This window comes from Pan paniscus, chromosome 19, assembly GCF_029289425.2.
Source record: "Pan paniscus chromosome 19, NHGRI_mPanPan1-v2.0_pri, whole genome shotgun sequence".
Taxonomy (NCBI): domain Eukaryota; kingdom Metazoa; phylum Chordata; class Mammalia; order Primates; family Hominidae; genus Pan; species Pan paniscus.
This window is the reverse complement of record NC_073268.2, coordinates 31902290-31922965: the sequence shown is the minus strand read 5'-3', so window position 1 is coordinate 31922965 and position 20676 is coordinate 31902290. Positions and strand designations below refer to the sequence as shown.

The following is a 20676-nucleotide window of genomic DNA, read 5'->3' as shown; positions in this document are numbered from 1 at the left end:
GGGTCTCTCTCTGTCACCGAGGCTGGAGTGCCGTGGTGTGATCATAGCTCACTGCAGCATTGAATTTCTGGGCTCAAGTAATTCTCCTGCCTCATCCTCCTGAGTATCTGGAACTACAGGCATGTGCCATCATACCCACCTAATTTTTTAATTTTTTATTTTTATAGAGATAAGGTCTTGCTATGTTGCCCACGCTGGTCTTGAAGTCCTGGCCTCAAGTGATTCTCCCATCTCAGCTTCATAAAGTGTTGGGTTTACAGGTATGAGCCACTGCGCCCAGCTGGAAAAATATATTTTAAAAGAAGAACACCCCTAAGCAAGGTAATGAGGGCACATATAGACACACAGCAAAGATTCTATTTCTCAAGGAGGAATGTTTTATTTGGAAAGTTTAAATCCTTAATGGGTATGAGATCTAGAGGCTTATCAGTGAGTCCTGTAATAATCTGTTGCAAAGGGCAAAGTACAAAAAACAGCTGAAGAGTGCGGCGGAAGCTTCTGCTGATGTTTCTCTGACAAATGCTGGGGCTAATATTAATTCCTTGTTTTTGGGACGTGTGCTTCCATTACTGAAGAAATCCCCCCCTTTTTCTCTTTACACCCCGTAGATATGAGACCAGCTGAAGGGCCACAAGAAGGAATGGAATTGAGTGAGCAAAGTACGGTTAAATAAATCTTAAAAACCCCCAGCTGCTGTGCTTCAGTCAACAGGGAACAAGAGGTGCCATTTTAGTCAATCTGTGTGCCCAACTACGTATAGAGAATGGAAAGTTAACACACAAACGTTTTGTTCTTTAGAAAAATGAAAATCATTCGGCTAAGTCCATACAGATATATCTAGTGGCCAGTTGTGAGAAGTCAATCCTTGCAAAGTAATACAAGACATTTGGTGTGGACCTGAGAATATTAAATTTAAGGACAGTTTTCCACCAAATCAAGCATGTATGTTATTTCTATTAGAGGTTCTTTTTCAGTCTTAATTAAATTAAAAGTTTAATCTGTAAACCATTAGAAGTGAATGGCATACTTTGGGAAAATGAGGCCAAACTTTTAGCTTATGTGAAAATATTTTAAAGCATAAAACTGAAAATGCAGCATCTTTTGCTCATTTAAGTATAATTGCAGATTAAATTTTCACTTTATGACCTGGTACATAGCACTTGCAAAGTAAACCATGTAATAATAATTAAAAACACACTTTTTGAAACATAGGCTTCAATCTCTTTGAAGAGAGATTCAATACATTTGAAGAGAGAAACAATACATTGTACTTGTGGCCGGGCGCGGTGGCTCACGCCTGTAATCCCAGCACTTTGGGAGGCCAAGGTGGACGGATCACAAGGTCAGGAGTTCAAGACCAGCCTGGCCAACATGGTGAAACCCCATCTCTACTAAAAACACACACAAAAAATTAGCTGGGTGTGGTGGTGGGCACCTGTAATCCCAGCTACTCAGGAGGCTGAGGCAGGAGAATCGCTTGAACCCAGGAAGCGGAGCTTGCAGTGAGCCGAGATTGTGCCACTGCACTCCAGTCTGGGGGACAGAGCAAGACTCCATCTCAACAAAACAAAACAAAACAAAAATCGTACTTATAGAATATTTATACAAAACTCAATAGCATTTAGATAATATCTTTGAGGATCTCAGGGTGTTTTACCTGCAGAAATAAGACTGTAGTAACTTGAGGGAGAAGGGCAAATTTCTTTTTTAAGCTTAACTGTATTCCTGCAGAGAGTGTTTGTACTCAAAGCCATGAGAGGCAGAGCATAGCTGCAGACTGGAAGAGTGCAGACAAACAAGAGTTATGGGTCTCCCAGGATACAGACTCCTTTTTTTGTTTTTTGTTTTTCTTTTTGAGATGGAGTCTTGTTCTGTTGCCCAGGCTGGAGTACAGTGATATGATCTTGGCTCACTGCAACCTCCGCCTCCTGGGTTCAAGCGATTCTCCTGCCACAGCCTCCCGGAGTAGCTGGGATTTACAGGTGCACGCCACCACACCTGGCTAATCTTTGTATTTTTAGTAGAGACAGGGTTTCACCATGTTGGCCAGGCTGGTCTCGAACTCCTGACCTCAAGTGATCCACCCACCTCGGCCTCCCAAAGTACTGGGATTGCAGGCATGAGCCACTGTGCCTGGCCCCAGGATACAGACTCTAATTCTATTATTTGCTAGGTCTAAAAAAGGAAACCTATATTAAATCACAAGTCATATCTTGATGAGGGAAAACTAAAAGAAGATTCTATTATATCAGGTCATTTTAAACCCGAAACTAACTTTTATTATCATGGTCGAATGAGTGGGTTCTTACTGGTTTAGATATTAAAACGAATCATAAATATGGCTGTTTGGCTTATATGAGTGATAGATCTTATGTGCTGGCTTAAATTCCTAAGTTTTCAAGTGGATAATTCTAAAGACAACGCCAATTAATTAGTTTCCCAGAATTAGATTTAAGCTGGGAAATTAATGATAGTATGAATAAGAAAATATTATGCATTATATTTTTCATTTTAAAGTTTGAAGTTATTTCTTAGAATCGGATCTGGGTCACGTCTGTAGAATTTTCCATTCGATACCCTTAAACATTGGCAACATTCCAAAAATTGTTACTGATTCCTTTTAAGCTTCCTAGGATTTCATTTTGGTGGTTAGGAAAAAAGTTCCATGAATTGCATCCTTTCACAGTTAGAAATCCAAGAGTTCACACTTCTTGTCAGCAGGAAGTGGAGGTTGGGAAGAGTTCTATTTTTGGAGTTGAAAGGCCACCTTTGACCCAGAAAATGTGTGGTTGGATGAAAGACGTTTCTCTGTTCTGTCTTACTTGATTTGCCCAAGGAATGGAGAAACATCTAAGAGTGCAACTTCAGCAGACTTGTTTCCTCCTAGGGCCGGAAGATGACCTATATTAATGACATCTAAAGAATTTTAGATTTTCAAGTGTTTTTTTCAGTCCCGTGTGGCCCATGTTACAGTCATTTCAATTTAGAGTATTCAAAACCTTCCAAATTGAAATATTCGTAGTGTCCCAAGATATGAGGGCCACGATTTCTTCTTCTATATCAGGGGCTGGCAAACTAAGACCCAGGGCCAAATCTGGTTGTCTGTTTTTGTAAATAAAGTTTTACTGGAACACAGCCATGTCCATTCATTTCCATATTGTCCGTGGCTGCTTTTGTGACACAATGGAAGAGCCGAATACTTGTTACAGGGACCATATGGTCTGCAAAGCCTAAGATATTTATTATCTGGCTCTTTACAGAAAAAAGTTTGCTGACTCCAGGTTTAGATGATAAGGAATTGAAGAGAAGGTCTACAGATAGAGTGATGTCAAAGAGCAGGGACTACACATGCCAATATCATAAATGTTTAGTTTTTAGGGTCTAATTGCTTTTTATAATTAGCCTAAGACTTGACAAACAACATTTAAATACTCCAATTATGAAATGACCAGTTTGAACTGAGGGTTGTCCATTAGCATAGCGGTCCATAGAGAGAGAAACGAATCCATAAGAAGGAAATGTCATCCTAGTACACTACCTGGCTCTGAAGGAAACAATGCTTACAAAATCATAGTAATATAAATGTCAGTTATTGGGTTTTGGCTTTAGAATCAATCACCAAAGTGGAAAACAATATAAATATTAATATTAACAATGTAAAAGTAAAGCTATAGTTGTCAAAAGTTCAGAGAGGGACATGGAGCAGTAAGGAGAAAATCTGGGCCACTTATATCTTCATTTGACATGGTGAGTCAAGGGGTCTGAAGTTGATGGAGCATGAAAAAAAATTCTTGTATATTTTTGTATTTCACTGTTTCTAAGGCCCCATTTTTTTCAACCTGTAATGTCTTTGAACTGGGAAGCTCCTTACTCTTCATGATACTGTAGAAGTATAATTGGCAGTGCTGTTTTTCCTTAGTGGAATAGAAAATAATGGTGCATCTTATAGTAGATGGCATCTTAGATTTGATGATTACAGTATTTTGAGTTGCAATAGTAACTGACAGTAAGCTAAAGATAATGGAAAAACTAGTAAAAATTGGGAGGGAGTAGTCAAAGGCATCTAAGTAAAATAAATCATCTTTTTTTTTTTTAGAGACAGGGTCTAGCTCTGTTGCTCAGGCTGGAGTGCAGTGGCATGCATGATCATAGCTCACTGTAACCTTGAGCTCCTGGGCTCAAGTGATCCTCCTGCCTTAGCTTCCTGAGTAGCTGGGACTACAGGTATGCAACACTGCACCTGGATAATTATTATTATTATTATTATTATTATTTTTTTTTTTTGTAGAGATGGGGTCTTGCTGTGTTGTCCAGGCTGGTCTTGAACTCCTGGACTCAAGTGATCCTTGAGGCTTGGTCTCCAAAAGCATTGGGATTATAGGCATGAGCCACCATGCCTGCCCTAAACTACCATCTTTTATAGTCAAAGGTCAATAGATGATGTCCACATGTATGTTCACTGCAGTACTATTCACAATAGCAAAGACATGGAATCAACCCAAATGACCATCAATGATAGACCGGATAAAGAAAATGTGATATATATACACCATGGAATACTATGCAGCCGTAAAAACGAATGAGATCATGTCCTTTGCAGGAACATGGGTGGAGCTGGAAGCCATAATCCTCAGCAAACTAACACAGGAACAGAAAACCAAACACCGCATGTTCTTGCTCATAAGTGAGAGCTGCTGAACCATGAGAACACATGGACACAGGGAGGGGAACATCCCACACAAGAGGCCGGTTGTGGGTGGGGGTTGGGGGAGAGAGAGAGAGAGTCAGGATAAATAGCTAATGCATGCTGGGCTTAATACCTAGGTGATAGGTTGACTGGTGCAGCAAACCACCATGGCACATGTTTACCTACGTAACAAACCTGCACATCCTGCACATGTATCCTGGAACTTAAAATAAATAAATAAATAAAATAGATGATGTTCAAATATGACTTTTTTTAAAGGCCTGGCTCTGTGGCTCATGCCTGTAATGCCAGCACTTTGGGAGGCTGAGGCAGGAGGATCGTTTGAGCCCAGGTGTTCAAGACCAGCCTAGGTGACGTAGGAAGACCCTGTCTCTCCACACACACACACAGCAGCATGTTGTTTATCTTTTCATTTAAAACCCTTTCACTTTGATTTTTTGAAAAACCATATTGTATTAGTTTCTTATGGCTGCTGTAAAAAATTACCATAAACTTAGCGGCTTAAAACAACAGGAAATTACTTTTTTACAGTTCTGGAGTCCAACAGTCTGAAATCAAAGTGTGAGCAGGGCCATGTTCCCTCCAGAGCCTCTAGGGTTCTCTGCCTCTTCCAGCTTCGGGTGGCTGCCAGCACTCCTTGACTTGTGGCTTCATCATTGTAGTCTCTGCCTCTGTCTTCCCACTGCCTTCTCTGTGAGTGTTAAATCTCCCTCTACCTTTCTTTTATAAGGATTTATTAGTGCCACATAGGGCCCACCTGAATAATCCAGGATAATCTAATTTCGAGATTCTTAATTAAATCTGCAAAGAGCCTTTTTCCAAATAAGATAATATTCACAGGTTCTAGGGATTAGAACATGAACATCACTTTGGGAATCATCATTAGCCCGCCACACATGTATAAGCATTAGTTTGATTTTTAAAAATGAGAAGTTTTAGGTCATTCTACAACTTTAAGTCCTTCGGTCACTTTCCATAACTCACAGAATCAAGTTCAAATAATGTATTGGTTAAAAATACGGTCTCTAAACCAAAAGCACAAGCAACAAAAGAAAATATAGATAAACTGAATTTCGTCAAGATCAAAAACTTTTGTGCTTCAAAGGATACCGCCAAGAAAAAGAAAAGAGGCCGGACACAGTGGCTCATGCCTGTAATCCCAGCACTTTGGGAGTCTGAGGCAGGCGGATCACCTGAGGTCAGTAGTTCAAAACCAATCTGCCAACATGATGAAACCCCGTCTCCACTAAAAGTACAAATTAGCCAGGTGTAGTAATCCCAACTACTCGGGAGGCTGAGGCAGGAGAATTGCTTGAACTCAGGAGGGAGAGGTTGCAGTGAGCCGAGATCGCGCCACTGTACTCCAGTCTAGGTGACAGAGAGAGACTCTGTCTCAAAAAAAAAAAAAAAAAAGGAAAGTGAAAAGAAAACCCACAGAACAGAAAAAAAACTATGCAAATCATATATCTGATAAGGAACTTGTATCTAGACTACATAAAGAACTCTTAGAACTCAATAATAAAAAGACAGCCCAGTTGAAAAGTAGACAAAGGATCTAAATAGATATTTTTAAAAGAAGATATACAAATAGCCAATAAGCACATGAAAACATACTTTACACCTTTAGTCATCAGGGAAATGCAAATCAAAACTACACTGAGATACCTTTTCATATCGATTAGGATGACTATAATCAAAAAGACAGATAATGGCCATGCATGGTGGCTCACTCCTGTAATCCCAGTACTTTGGGAGGCTGAGGTGGGCGGATCACTTGAGGTCAGGAGTTCGACACCAGCCTGGCCAACATGGTGAAACCCCGTCTCTACTAAAAATACAAAAATTAACTAGGCATGGTGGTGTGGGCCTGTAATCCCAGCTACTCAGGAGGCTGAGGCAGGAGAATTGCTCGAACCTGTAAGGCAGAGGTTGTAGTGAGCCGAGATTGTGCCACTGCACTCCAGCCTGGGTGACAGAGTGACTTCGTCTCAAAAAAAAAAAAAAAAAAAAAAGACAGTAAGTGTTGGCAAGGAATGGAGAAATTAGAAGCTTCATACGCTGCTGGTAGAAATACAGTGGTCACCTGCTTTGGGAAATGGTTTGGCAGTTCCTCAAAAAGTTAAAGATATGGTTTACTATATGACTCAAATATTTAACTCAAGAAAAATGAAATCATGTCCATACAAAAACTTATATCCACAAGTTCAAAGCAGCATTATTCATAATAGCCAAAAAGTGGAAACAACTGAAATGTTTATCCACTGATAAACAGGTGAATACAATGTGGTCTATCTATACAGTGGAATATTATTTGGCAATAAAAGGGAATGAAGTCCTGACACATGCCACAACATGGATGAACCTTGAAAATGTTACGCCAAGAGGAAGAAGCTGGTCACAAAGGACCACATACTATATAATCCTGTTGATATGAAATGTCCAGTGTAGGCAAAGCTACAGGGGCAGAAAGTAGATTAGTGATTGCCTAGAGTTGGGTGGGGACTTTCAGAGAATGGGGGTGACTGCCAAAGGGTTTCCATTTATGATAATTATTTCTAAATTGATTATGGTCATTGTTGCACAACTCTGAATATACTAGAAACCTTTGAATTGCATACTTCAAGTGAGTGAATTGTATGGTATGTGAATTTATATCACAATAAAGCTCTTTAGATAGTTAGCTAGAAAGTATCTAGAATCAGAGAGTGGTCCAGTCCCAGCTCCAAGAGAATGTGCAGGTGGATTAAAGCAAAAATTCATGTAAAACTTTTGCACAGGACCTGGCACGCAGTAGGTACTCGATGTGTGGATTCTTATTATTCACCTGGCATTTGAAGCTTCCTAGGACTAGGCCCCTGCCTATCTCTACCCCCTTTTCATCCCTGTAACTCTCCTCCAGGGTGCTTCCCCGCCCCACCCCCTTAGGCAGGTATACTTAACTCTTTGCCTTCCCTGAAACAGCTTCAGCACATCCTGCTTTTACTGTAATACTCTCTTTTCCTCCCCTAACTTCACCTGGCTAATTCCTCTCTTCTTCCTCCTCCATGTTTCCTCAGCTGTAGCTCTTTCCAGGAAGCTCCCCCAAGGGCTCTGAGACTGTCCTTCCCTCTCCACCAGGTTTGCAGCTCCTTCTAGGAACCCCTGGCTCCCAGAACACACATCTATGACAGCACTTACCCTTCTCAGAGGTATTTGTCTGTGTGCCTCATGTCTTATTCACCTTTTACATTCAGTGACTTGCACAGTGAAAAAGAGTAAGAAATGGAAGTGCCAAATAACCACCGGGCCGACAGAGGATTATCATGGCACCAGCAGTTATAACAAAAAAAGAAAAGAAAGCATTTTCCACTTCTCTATCCAGACTGAAGAACCTCTCTGTTTTCTGGGGCTGAGGAGCCTGGCACACTGCTATTGTGCCTTATCTTAAATGCATATGTGTGCAGACCTGCCCTGCTTCTGCCTCCGTGGTGCGACAGGGAGGGGTGGCCCACTGGCTGTCTTGTGACACTGGTGAAGTCCTATTTCAGCTGTGGTTTGGTCAGTTTATTAACACTTTATTGATCCTCATGTCCAAACATGTGTATTAATGAGAAGGGACGTCCAAAGAGCAAAAGCAGTGTGCTGTTCACACCCGGCAGCATGTGAAAACTGCATTTGCAAACCCTGTAGGAGGTAACGCTAAAAAAAAAAAAGCCAACAGTTAGGGGACAAGAAGGAATGACTAGTTGCTAAATATTTCCCGTATCAATGGTATTTCAGGAATATCTAAATATTTCCTGATCAATATATGAATGACTAGTTTCTAAATATTTCCTGTATAAGCACAGTCCAGTGAGGCCTGTGGGAAGCTGCCCTCCAACCCTTAGAAGTAGTGAGTTCCCTAACCCCAGAGGTATCCAAGCAAGGGTGGGATACTTTGGGGAGCATAGCTTACAGAGGAAGCTGGATTTCATGATTATTAGCTCCACTCCGACCCTGGGATTCGATGATTATAAATTACGTATCTGGGCCGGGCACGGTGGCTCACGCCTGTAATCCCGGCACTTTGGGAGGCCGAGGCAGGTGGATCACGAGGTCAGGAGATCGAGACCATCCTGGCTAACACGGTGAAACCCCGTCTCTACTAAAAACACAAAAAATTAGCCGGGCGTGGTGGCGGGCGCCTGTAGTCCCAGCTACTCAGGAGGCTGAGGCAGGAGAATGGCATGAACCCGGGAGGCGGAGCTTGCAGTGAGCCAAGATCATGCCACTGCACTCCAGCCTGGGCGACAGAGCGAGACTCCGTCTCAAAAAAAAATGAATAAATAAATTACATATCTGATTATTTGGTGAGTCATTTAAAATGTGAGGGCCGGCTGGGTGTGGTGGCTCACGCCTGTAATCCCAGCACTATGGGAGGCTGAGGTGGGCAGATCACGAGGTTAGGAGATCGAGACCATCCTGGCTAACACGGTGAAACCCTGTCTCTACTAAAAATACAAAAAATTAGTCGGGCGTGGTGGCGGGCCCCTGTAGTCCCAGCTTCTCGGGAGGCTGAGGCAGGAGAATGGTGTGAACCCAGGAGGCGGAGCTTGCAGTGAGCCGAGATCACGCCACTGCACTCCAGCCTGCGCAACAGCAAGACTCTGTCTCAAAAATAAATAAATAAATAAATAAATAAAATAAAAAAATAAAAATAAAAATAAATAAATAAATAAATAAAATGTGAGGGCTGCCATGCTGTACTACTCCAGGGTGCCCTTCATGTCACAGTCTAGGCGAGTGGCACCTGTGGAGTGTGCCTAGCACAGATCTTGTAGCCCTAAGAGGTGGCATGCTAAGTCCTGACTAGATACTCCCATGCATATTAAAGCAATACTTAAATCTTGCTTTTTTTTTTGAGATGGAGTCTCGCTCTGTCGCCCAGGCTGGATTGCAATGGCATAGTCTCTGCTCACTGCAACCTCCGCCTCCCAGGCTCAAGCAATTCTCCTGCCTCAGCCTCCCTAGTAGCTGGGACTATAGGCGTGTGCCACCACACCTGGCTAATTTTTGTATTTTTAGTAGAGACGGGGTTTCACTATGTTGGCCAGGCTGGTCTTGACCTCCTGACCTCAAGTGATCCACCCGCCTTGGCCTCCCAAAGTGCTGGGACTACAGGTGTGAGCCACCGCGCCTGGCCAAATCTTGCTTTTTTTTTTTTGAGACAGGGTCTCACTCTGTTGCCCACGCTGGAGTGCAGTGGCATGACCACTGCTCACTGCAGCCTTGACCTCCCGCACTCAGGTGATCCTCCCGCCTCAGCCTCCCAAGTAGCTGAGACTACAGGTGTGCACTACCATACCCAGCTAATTAAAAAAAAAAAAAAATTTGTAGAGACACTGTCTCACTATGTTGCCCAGGCTGGTCTTGAACTCCTAGGTTCAAGCGATCTTCCTGTCTTGGCCTCCCAAAGTGCTGAGATTACAGGCATGAGCCACTGTGCCCAGCCTAAAGCTTGCTAAGTTTTATATGACACTAGCTTTTCTTTTAAAAATTCTACTGTCCAAATTGTACACATGATTAATGAAATAGTGGTATATTTTAAAGGAATCTCCAAAAATGAGTAGGATTGGGGTGGTAAAAGTTCTGTTGCTGACCACGTCTTAGGAAGGTACTCTTAGAGAATACTAGCAATATTCTCTCTTCCCCATTGTTAGAAAGACAAGGATAGAACAACACCTCTCAGGGATCCTGGGAAAATATGCTAGATGTTTTGGAAAGTAGGTATACTTGCATATAGAAAAATAAGAGGCAATTATGTGTTCTTTGCAAGTATCACATCAGTCAGGCAGTTGCTTTCCTTATTTTTATTAAAAGAGAAAATGATCAACACTTGTTCATGCATACACACATACACACACACTCATACTTACAACCTTTACTATGTATGCTTTTCTAAGCATAATATATATATGGCCAAATTAGTCAAATTCCCCATTTTATTAGTTGATCTGGTAAAATATTTGATAAAATGCATATTTTTAGTTCTCTGTGACTTCTCTTTCTCCAAGTTTTCTCTGTTCCCTATATCTGGGCACAGACCTTGTCCACCTGCCTTGCGTATTGATATGGAGTCTCTGCTTAGTGTAGGGGAGCAAGGGGAGGAGGCATCTCTTCCCCTTACAAGGTCTATCTTTGTTCCATCTTGCCCCTCTCTGGCCTCTCCCGCTGAATGCCCGTGGCCCCGAGTCTGCATCTCTCTTTGGGCAGAGTGGGCAAGACACAAACCAAGGAGTCAGACTCGAGTTGGAGTCCTAACTCTGCACTTCCTAGCTGTGGGCACCTCTGGCTTATACAGCCTCTCCAGGGCTCAGTTTCCTCATATAAAAAATGGGAGCAATGCTCATCTCATGGGGTTATACAGGGTAAGTGAGAAAACGTATGTAAAGCATGTGGCTCAGTGGCAGCACCCAGGAAACATCAGTAAACAGTGGCATATTATTCTCCTGTTTTAGGCTTCCTTCTGAATGTAGTCAGTCCCCATTATTAGATCGTAAACCCTTTGAGGGATCAAATATTTATTGAACTAATGGGGAAAGGAACGTGAGAGGAGTAGAATACCATTCCACCTCTTATTAGGAAGACACTCACAGAGAATCATGACCACTGTCTTACTTCTGTCCCTAACTGGTCCCTAGTTAATTGATCAGCCTAAGGCTACATTGTTCTACCAGCCATATGGTAGACTTTAATTAGCGAAGATAGTAAAGCATGAAAGGTCAATTATTATACATTCTTATTGTGATACATAACCTCTTAGCTTAAATTTTATATGCAATTCGCCACATGAATGACATCTCCAATTTCTGAAGTATCCAGGTGATTTTTTTTTTTTTTGGGTTCCACATAAGTGTCAATCTCTACAATACTGAAGAACAGAAAGTAGGATGAAATGCTTTCTCCCTTTCCTCTGTACACAATAAGAATTTAAGGTCTGTTTCTTTCTCTCGGTGTCTTTTCTAAAGGACTTGGGGTACCTGGGAGTATGCATCTGAAGCCCTGAGCTAAACTCCTGTGATATGAATTTTATTGGGTTTGAACCAGGGAAAGCTTCTAGTGGAGATTCATATGATTCTTTCACACTCCTGGAATAACAGCCACTGACGCCTTGCCAGACCACGTGGCTGCAGATTCACAGTCTGGGTCGCCTTCCCTTCACACACCCGCCCTGGAGCACCCAGGCTGCCTTTGTAATGGCCCTGAGCTGTTAATGGTTCTGATGCTGCACCCGGTAGAAATGGCTCCCTCACTATGGATTTAGCCACTTTGAGGGCTGAACAGTAGCTCATCCACTCTCTGGTTTTCCTTTGGAATTCAGTAATGAACTCATTAAATCACCAACTTGTTGTGACAGGAAGTCATTCAGATGCTGATGCTATTGCCATGGAAACCATCCCTCTGCGAGGAGCTCTGTCTGTCTTTGCCGAGGAGCACTCCAGCTCCATAATTACTGTCACCCCCAAATAACACAGAGCCATCACGACTGTGAGCAAGTCCAGAAGCAGGGGCACACAGAAAACCTATTTTGCTTTCAGATGATGAATCCTTGTTGGTTTTAGTATTTTTAGCACACATTTCTCTTCTGTGCCAGTTGTCTTTTTAATTCCTATGTGCTGGCTGCTTTCCAGCACCTTTCCTAGAGAAGCAGAAAAAGGATTTGTGGGGGGCATGGCTGCCAAGGATATTCATTTAAAAAGAACCTACTGTTTCCCCAAACCCCTGTGCTCCCAAATATGAAAATATGAGTTCTCCTGCCTTTTAGTTGAGACTCCAAGAAAGGAATCTCAAATTCAATTAGTTTACAGCCTATAAAATGCAAAGGTGGTATTGCAAATCAGTAATGCCCAAATGCAAATTCAGAGGTGCACCTCAAAGTGATGTTTGCTTTATTTTGTTTGGGTTATCTAGGCTATCACTGAGCTCCATTATTGAAGGCTGGCCAAGTCACAAAAATAAGAACTTTTTTTTTTTTTTTTTTTAGAGACAGGGTCTTGCTTTGTCACCAGGCTGGAGTGTACAGTGGCACAATCACAGCCCACTACAGCCTCAAACTCCTGAGCTCCAGTGATCCTCCTTCCTCAGCCTTCTGAGTAGCTGGAACTACATCACCGTGCCCAGCTAATTAAACATTTTTTTTTTTTTTTGTAAAGACAGCATCTTACTATGTTTCCCAGGCTAGTCTCAAATTCCTGGCTTCAAGCAAATCCTCCCACCTCTACCTCCCAAAGTGTTGGCATTACAGGTGTGAGCCATTGTGCCGGCACAAGAACCCATCTAACTCAAAGCAGCAATCAAGTCTTTTTTCATATATGTTACAGCACATGGTATATTGTGAATATTCAAAGACCACCAGCACCTAATGAGTACCTGCCAGACACAGTGGCAGGCAATTTACATTATGTTTCATGATTTAAATTAATCTGCATAAAAACCCCATGGGACAGGTATTTTTATCCCAGTTTTACAGCTAAGGAATGTGAGGCTCTAAGTTAGGTAAATTAAATAAATGCCATGCTTTTCCATATGCATAGTCATTAACATGTCACACTTCATGTGTCCATAGGCATAAAGGTGACTTCTGCTGCCGCAGAATCACAGAAGCTCAGATTAGGAAAGGTTGTTCATAATTGTCTTGTCCAACCAACCAACCGCTTCTGCAGCATCCCAAGTGATTGTCTGATCTCAGCCTGAGTATTTCCAGTGATAGAGAATTCACTATAGTGGCTCAGCACAGTGGGTCACTCCTATAATCCTAGCACTTTGGGAGGCCAAGGCAGGCCGATCACTTGAGGCCAGGAGATCGAGACCAGCCTGGCCAACATGGCGAAACCCTGAATCTACTAAAAAAACCTACAAAAATTAGCCGGGCGTGGTGGTGCATGCCTGTAGTCTCAGCTACATGGGAAGCTGAGGTGGGAGAATCGCTTGAACCTGGGAGGCAGAGGTTGCAGTGAGCTGAGATTGCAGCACTGCACTCCAGCCTGGGTGACGGAGCAAGACCGTGTCTTAAAAAAAAAAAAATTCACTACGGAGAGTGGTCCATTTTGGACAGCCCAGTTCTTAATTTCCTTAGTTTGTTCTTAACATGACGAGAGAGCACTCATCATTGCAGTTGCTATAGAACCCTAAGCCCTTTCTTTCTGGGTTTGTCACCTGCTGAAGAAATTTGGCTCTGGCCAAAAGTTTGTCCTCTAGGCAGGGCATGGTGGCATGCCTGTAATTCCAGCACTTTGCGTGGCTGAGGTGGGCAGATTGCTTGAGCCCAGGAGTTGGAGACCAGCCTGGGCAACAAGGCTGGTCTTTTATATTTTTTGTCTCTACAAAAAATACAAAAAATTAACTGGGCATGGTGCTGCACGTATATAGTCCCAGCTACTGGGAGGCTGAGGTGGGAGAATGGCTTGATCCCAGGAGAAGGAGGTTGCAATGAGCCAAGATCGCACCGCTGCACTCCAGCCTGGGTGACAGAGCGAGACCTGTCTCAAGAAAAAAAAAAAAAAGTTTGTCCTCTAGGATTATCTAGGTATAGAAGGCAGAGGAGGGAAAATGAGAAGGGGCCTAATAAGAAGGAGTTAGAGCTAGGTTAAGATCTGTCTGAGCTCCTCAAGAAGACCTCAGCAGGTCACTGGCTCTATGAGCATTTGGCAACGTGGGGAAAAATCCTGTTTTCCAGTGTCAGTGGGAAGTCATTGTGTTGCATGGGACACCAATGAGGGGAGATCTGACTTCTTATTCAGTACCACTTTAAATTCTTTTTAAATTATTTTTTGGTCTTTTTTTTTTTTTTGAGATGGAGTCTCACTGTGTTGCCCAGGCTGGAGTACAGTGGCATGATCTTGGCTCACTGCAACCTCTGCCTCCCGGGTTCAAGCAATACTCCTGCCTCAGCCTCCCAAGTAGCTGGGATTACAGGTGTGCACCACCGCGCCTAGCTAATTTTTGTATTTTTAGTAGAGATGGGGTCTCACCATGTTGGCCAAGCTTGTCTTGAATTCCTGACCTCAAATGATCCACCTGCCTCGGCCTCCCAAAGTGCTGGGATTACAGGCGTGAGCCACCGTGCCTGGCCGACTTTTAATTATTTATATATATCTGTATACACATACATTTACACTGAAAAAATATATGTTACACAAAATGCATAATCCTTTTTTTTTGTTTGTTTGAGACAGGGTCTTGTTCTGTTGTCCAGGCTGGAGTGCAGTGGTGCCATCTCAGCTCACTGCAATCTCTGTCTCTTGGGCTCAAGCGAGCCTCCCACCTCAGCCTCCAGAGCAGCTAGGACTACAGGCACACAGCACCACACCCAGCTAATTTTGTTCATTATTTTTGTAGAGACAAGGTCTCACTATGTTGCCCAGACTTGTCTTAAACTCCTGGGCTCAAGTGATCCACCCAGCTCAGTCTCCCAAAGTGCTGGGATTACAGGTGTGAGCCACTGCACCCTCCCTCTTAATCTTTTGTTACAAATATAAACGTTAAAGATAAGTAGTGAGCAGGAATCCCTGGGCCACCTTCTGAAAATGTTAGCGAGGTCATAGGAGGGGCATAGCATTGACTTTCTAATTTACGAAGCTCTGTTTTCCGTAGTGTTAATGTCACTTCTGTTTGTGGGAATTATAAGTTTAAATGCACAGAGCTAACGTTTGGAGAGGGTCTGCCATGAGTTGGATGCCATGCTAGGAGGGTTACACTCATAAATGGTCATTTACCTCTGCTTCAGTCTGGGAACTACTTGGTGGCAAGGTGTGTGGTCTATGCAAATACCAATGACCTGAATGACTTTTGTCAAGTCTCTTCAATCCCAGAGCCTCATTTTCCTCATCCGTCACATGAAGGACATGTTAATTGCATTAACTGTCTTATGGAAGTATTGTGAAATAGGAGTAAAATGCAGTGTGAAAGCCTTTTGTATCCTCACAGACACACCCAGGATCAATACTTTGCATCTTTCAATCCAATGAAGTTGACACTCAGTATTATCCATCACAAAAAGCATAAAACTATAAAGTTCTATGGAATGTGCCTAATTTAGTGTTCTATGATAGTGAATACTTAACATAATGAAAAGATCAGTATTAATAATATGTTAGGTCAAATCTCCTTTACAATGAATCCCATGAAAACAAAATGATTTTCAAGCTTTGAGCTATAATTTTTTTTTTTTTTTTTTGAGATGGAGTCTAACTCTGTTGCCCAGGCTGGAGTGCAGCGGTGTAATCTCAGCTCACTGCAACCCCTGCCTTGCTGGTTCAAGTGATTCTCGTGCCTCAGCCTTCCAAGTAGCTGGGATTACAGGTGTGCACCACCATGCCCGGCTAATTTTTGTATTTTTAGTAGAGACGGAGTTTCACTGTGTTGGCCAGGCTGGTCTCGAACTCCTGATCTTAGGTGATCTGCCTGCCTTGGCCTCCCAAAGTGCTGGGATTACTGCGCCCAGCCTGAGCTATGATTGGTTACAAGAAATATGCCATATAAAATTTTTTCAATACTACAGAGTTGCAATTTTTTTTTTTGGTGTTCACTGTCTCATGATCTAACCTGTTGTAAAGATTAAAGCAAAATTTTCCACAGCTAATCACAGAGGATTAGTAAGGCCCCTATAATACCACACATTAAAAATGAGGAAATCACAAACTGAGTCCCACGTCTTCATTCTTTGTAGATTTGTTTTCTAGGTAATTAAAAAGGTACTTGCGAATATACTCTGCCTACTTCTAAAAAGTATTTGGGGATAGCCTATAATAATAGAAATAGGAGTAATAAAAGTGGGCCAGGCACTGTGGCTCATGCCTGAAATCCCAGCACTTTTGGAGGCTGAGGAGGGAGGACAGCTTGAGCCCAGGAGTTGGAGACCAGCCTGGGTAATGTAGTGAGATGCTGTCTTTACAAAAAATTTAAAAATTAGCTAGGCTTCAGCTACTTGGGTGGCTGAGGTGGGAGGATCACTTGAGCCTGGAAGCTTGAGGTTACAGGGAGCTATGATTGTACCATTGCCTTCCAGCCCTAGGCAACAGAGTGTCAAAAAAAAAAAAAAAAAAAAAAAAAAAAAAAGAAAGAAAGAAAGAAATGATAATAGTGAAATAATTTTAGAATATTTTCATCCAATTTACAGCCATTTCTTAATATTATCAGCGAAACAGAATTAATCTAGAGTTAGAAATGAGATCCATAGTTTCTGACACTGAAAGTATTTTATTCACTATAACTAAACATTGAGTGGCTGGTAGCTGATAATAAATGACTTCTAGGGGTGGGGAGCCTGTAGAATTGTCCCAAACTACAGGACTCAAAGACAATGAACATAAATGTAATTAAGAAGTGGATTAGATCAAGAGGCAGTGCATGCTCAGATCATACATTTTGCTTCTGTTTGGATGTAACAGCCAGCCTTATGCAGAATATATTAAGAAAACCACACAAAAGGGGAATGAGTCACTTACAAAAGACCAGAAAAGCTTAGGCTAACTGGCTAGACAAGACTTGGCCATGTCTTTTTCTGCCTTGGTTTCACTTGTATATCCTGAAAGCACCACCTTGTCTGAATCACAGGAGAGAAAAATGTTTTTGGCAAATATACATTGGACACGTCCAGCTTTACTTTTGCTCTTTCTCTATGTCTCCCCACCCACCATCCCACCGCCACACACACACACACACACACACACACACACACACACACACGCATCCAGGTGGCTTTGGAATGTATGTGGCTTTTCCCTTCGGGAGTCTCACCTTCATAATTATGTTTGACCTGGACTAACATTAAAACATTTTGCTCTTCCCGAGAACACACCAATCAGCACGCGGTTCCATTTTCTCATGGATGATGACCCATTATCCTTTCTATTTTCTGCTGGAATGAAAGTTCCATGGCACAGGAACGCTGTCTATATCTTGCTCACTTCCTGTACAGAGCCTGGCACATTGTTGGTACTCAATAAATATTTCTTGATTGAATAAATATTTTCAGTCTCTCCTCCAGTGGCTGTCTGCTTTGTCCTTAGCCCAGAAGCATGTTCAAATCTCCTCCAGTAAACAAAAGACCAAAAAGTCCACCTGTTCTTCCCTATCCCTCCACTGCTACCAAATGCCTTGAAGTTAAAATAAACTATCCATAGCTAATGTCTTCTCCCTCATCGTACTTTGCAGTCAAGCTTTACTTATGCACTGTTTTTTGTTTTGTTTCATTTGGACAGGGTCTTGCTTTGTTGCCTAGGCAGAGGGGCATTGGCGTAATCATGGCTCACTGCAGCCTCAGCCTCCTGGACTCAAGCAATCCTCCCACCTCAGCCTCCTGAGTAGCTGGGACTAGAGGCGCGCACTACCACACCTGGCTAATTTTTGTATTTTTTGTAGAGATGGGGGTCTTACTATATTGCCCAGGCTGGTCTTGAACTCCTGGGTTCAAATAATTGGCCCACCTGGGCCTCCCACAGTGCTGGTATTACAGGCATGAGCCACAGCGTGGCCTGCACTGCTCACTCTTTAACCTTTGTAATCCATCCATCCATCCACCCATCCATCCATCCATCCATCCATCCATTCATCCATCCCTCCCCTCCTTGTCTCCCTCCCAACCATCTGTTCATCTGTTCACCTCCCCTTTTTTGCCCTCCTTCCTTTTATCCATCCATCCGCTCTTTCATCTCCCACCTTCCTCCTTCTGTCCTTTGCTTCTGTAAATGTATACACCAATGCTTACTACGTCCTAGGTACTGTGCTGGGTACTAGAGATAGGATGTTTAAGATCAGTCACTACAGTGGAAATGCTCTTGCTCCAATGGAAGATACAGATGTGGAAACTGAAGCTTCTTAAACCGGGACACGATTATTTCCCTTGGATGTGCATCAGGGTGCTATAGTAAGCGAAACCACAGAACGAAGATGGAGAAACTTGCTGGAGACTAAGCTTTACTCCATGTAAGTAACTGGAAACACTGGACACCCAAGTAAATTAAAACCAACATTTAGAATGACAGCATGAAAAACAGCATCAACCATTACCAAAACACAGGCCTTTAAAGAAGCATGACAGGCTGGGCACAGTGACTCACGCCCATAATCCCGGCACTCTGGGAGGCTGAGGCAGGAGGACTGCTTGAGTCTAGGAATTCAGGGCCAGTATGGGCAATATAGTGAGACCCCATTCTCTAAGACAAAAAAACAAAAAACAAAAAACAAAAAGCAAAAAACAAAAACAAAAAAACCAGCAGCATGTCATAGGCTGTGTTGGGATATGTCCCTGGTGAATGTTGAGTTAACTCTTCCCTGTTGCTGGGGGAACTCCTTAGAGGAGCCTGAAAAGCACTGAGAAGTAGATAACTACTACACAAGGTGGTATGCTAGCTAGAGAGATGAACTATAGTGCCAAGGGAGCTCTGAGAAATTCACAACAGTGTTGAGTGAATTTTGCAGAAGGCTGAATAGGACTGCCTTTACAGAGGAGGTGATATTTGAAGTGGTTCCTGAAAGAGGAGTGGCTCACCAGGAAGAGCAGGGGAGAGTGTTGTGGGTGGAGGAAGCAGTGTGTGCAATTACCAGGGCTGCGAATGGACCTGACATCGAATAGGAAAGAGTCTAGCAGAAAGAATCAGCTCCTCTTCTAGTAGCTGAAAAAGGACGTGGGTTTTGATGGCACAATGAAGGGCCTAGGTATCCTGCTAGAAAGTTCCAAAGCTGAAGACCATTCCCTCTCCTTGAAACTCTTTTTCTCTCGGCACTGCTGTCATTCTGGTTCTCCTACTTCTTTGACAAGTTCTTCTTAGTCCTGTTTACTTATTTCTCCTCCTCAACACCCCTTTCCCACCTTTGGAATTTTATGTTCCTGAGAGTTCCTTATTGGCCATGTTTTTCTTCTTCTTCTCCACGTATGGCTTGTTTCATTCACTCCCACCACTTCAACTTCCTTTAAGCTGGCTTCCCAATCCACACTCCCCAGTACAGACTCCTGGGCTCCAGGCTCCCAGTTCTCACTGCTTAGATATTTCCACCTGAACTGAACTATATCCTTTTAAAATAAGTAAGTCCTAACATGTCTATGTCATCTTCCATGCTCTTCCCCTCCTTTCTAGGGCTCTGCCTCTGCCTCCCATAGTTGTTATGGTCTAGGCTAATGGAACCATGATCTACCAACTTACCTAAATAAAATACCTGAGTCACCAGTTACTCTGCTCATCACCTACAGCCATTCAGTTGCCTGCCCTCCTGAGCCTCTGTTCAATATGTTCTTTCCTTTAAAACTCCACTGGGATTCTCAACTGAGCTGAGAGTCCCTGCCCCTGCCCCTGCTCCTGCCCCTGCCCCTACCTGAGGTTGAGAATCACTGCACATAGTGAGAGCTACTCCTGATGGGTGTACTCTGTACAATTAGACTGTGTGGGGACAGGAAAGGGTTGGAATCACTGCCATGGCCAGATCCCTCTTGCGCAACTGCAACACCTAGTTAATTGGTCTCCCTGATACCAGTTCCTTCCCCTCTGGAACCTTCTCCACATTTCTTCAGTTATCTTTGAAATACAGAAATCTGATTAAAGATGACAAATTATTGAAATTTATAATATAAAAATTATTAAAATTTGTAAAAGTACTGAAGAATGGGAAGGATATATAAGTGAATATTTACCTGATCTTTCAGTGGGGAAAAGCATTCATGTAAAGGCTAAAGGAAAGGACAGAATTGACCACATACAAATGCAAAACTTTTGTTGAAAAAAGAAGGCAGAAAGATAGACTGGGAAAGTATCTGCAAGTAGTGTAAATGGTCTTAATATATAAAAAGCTCCTAAAAATTAGTAACCAAATCATAAACACACCAAAAGAAAAAAATCAGCAAAGGATATGAATAATCCATGAAACACGTACAAATCACAGGTAGACCCATGGCAGAAAATGTTCAATTTCATTTAAGAAATGCAGACTGAAACAATGGATATACGAAGTTTTTT

At 42.6% G+C, this 20676-nt stretch overlaps 1 protein-coding gene across 6 annotated transcripts in view; it reads right to left on the bottom strand.

Annotated features, from left to right (window-relative positions):
• MYO1D (myosin ID) overlaps positions 1-20676 on the bottom strand; it is a 383024-nt gene that overhangs the window by 41544 nt on the left and 320804 nt on the right. Inside the window, exon 22 of one of the 6 annotated variants that reach the window (XM_063599125.1) lies at positions 140-280. The exons of 4 other annotated variants lie outside the window; for them this stretch is intronic. In XM_063599125.1, the coding sequence (XP_063455195.1) occupies positions 181-280 (100 nt within the window). In that variant the 3' untranslated portion in view covers positions 140-180. Of the gene's footprint in view, positions 1-23; positions 281-20676 lie in introns of those variants that run through there. One more of the 6 variants, XM_063599124.1, reaches the window with a different exon arrangement.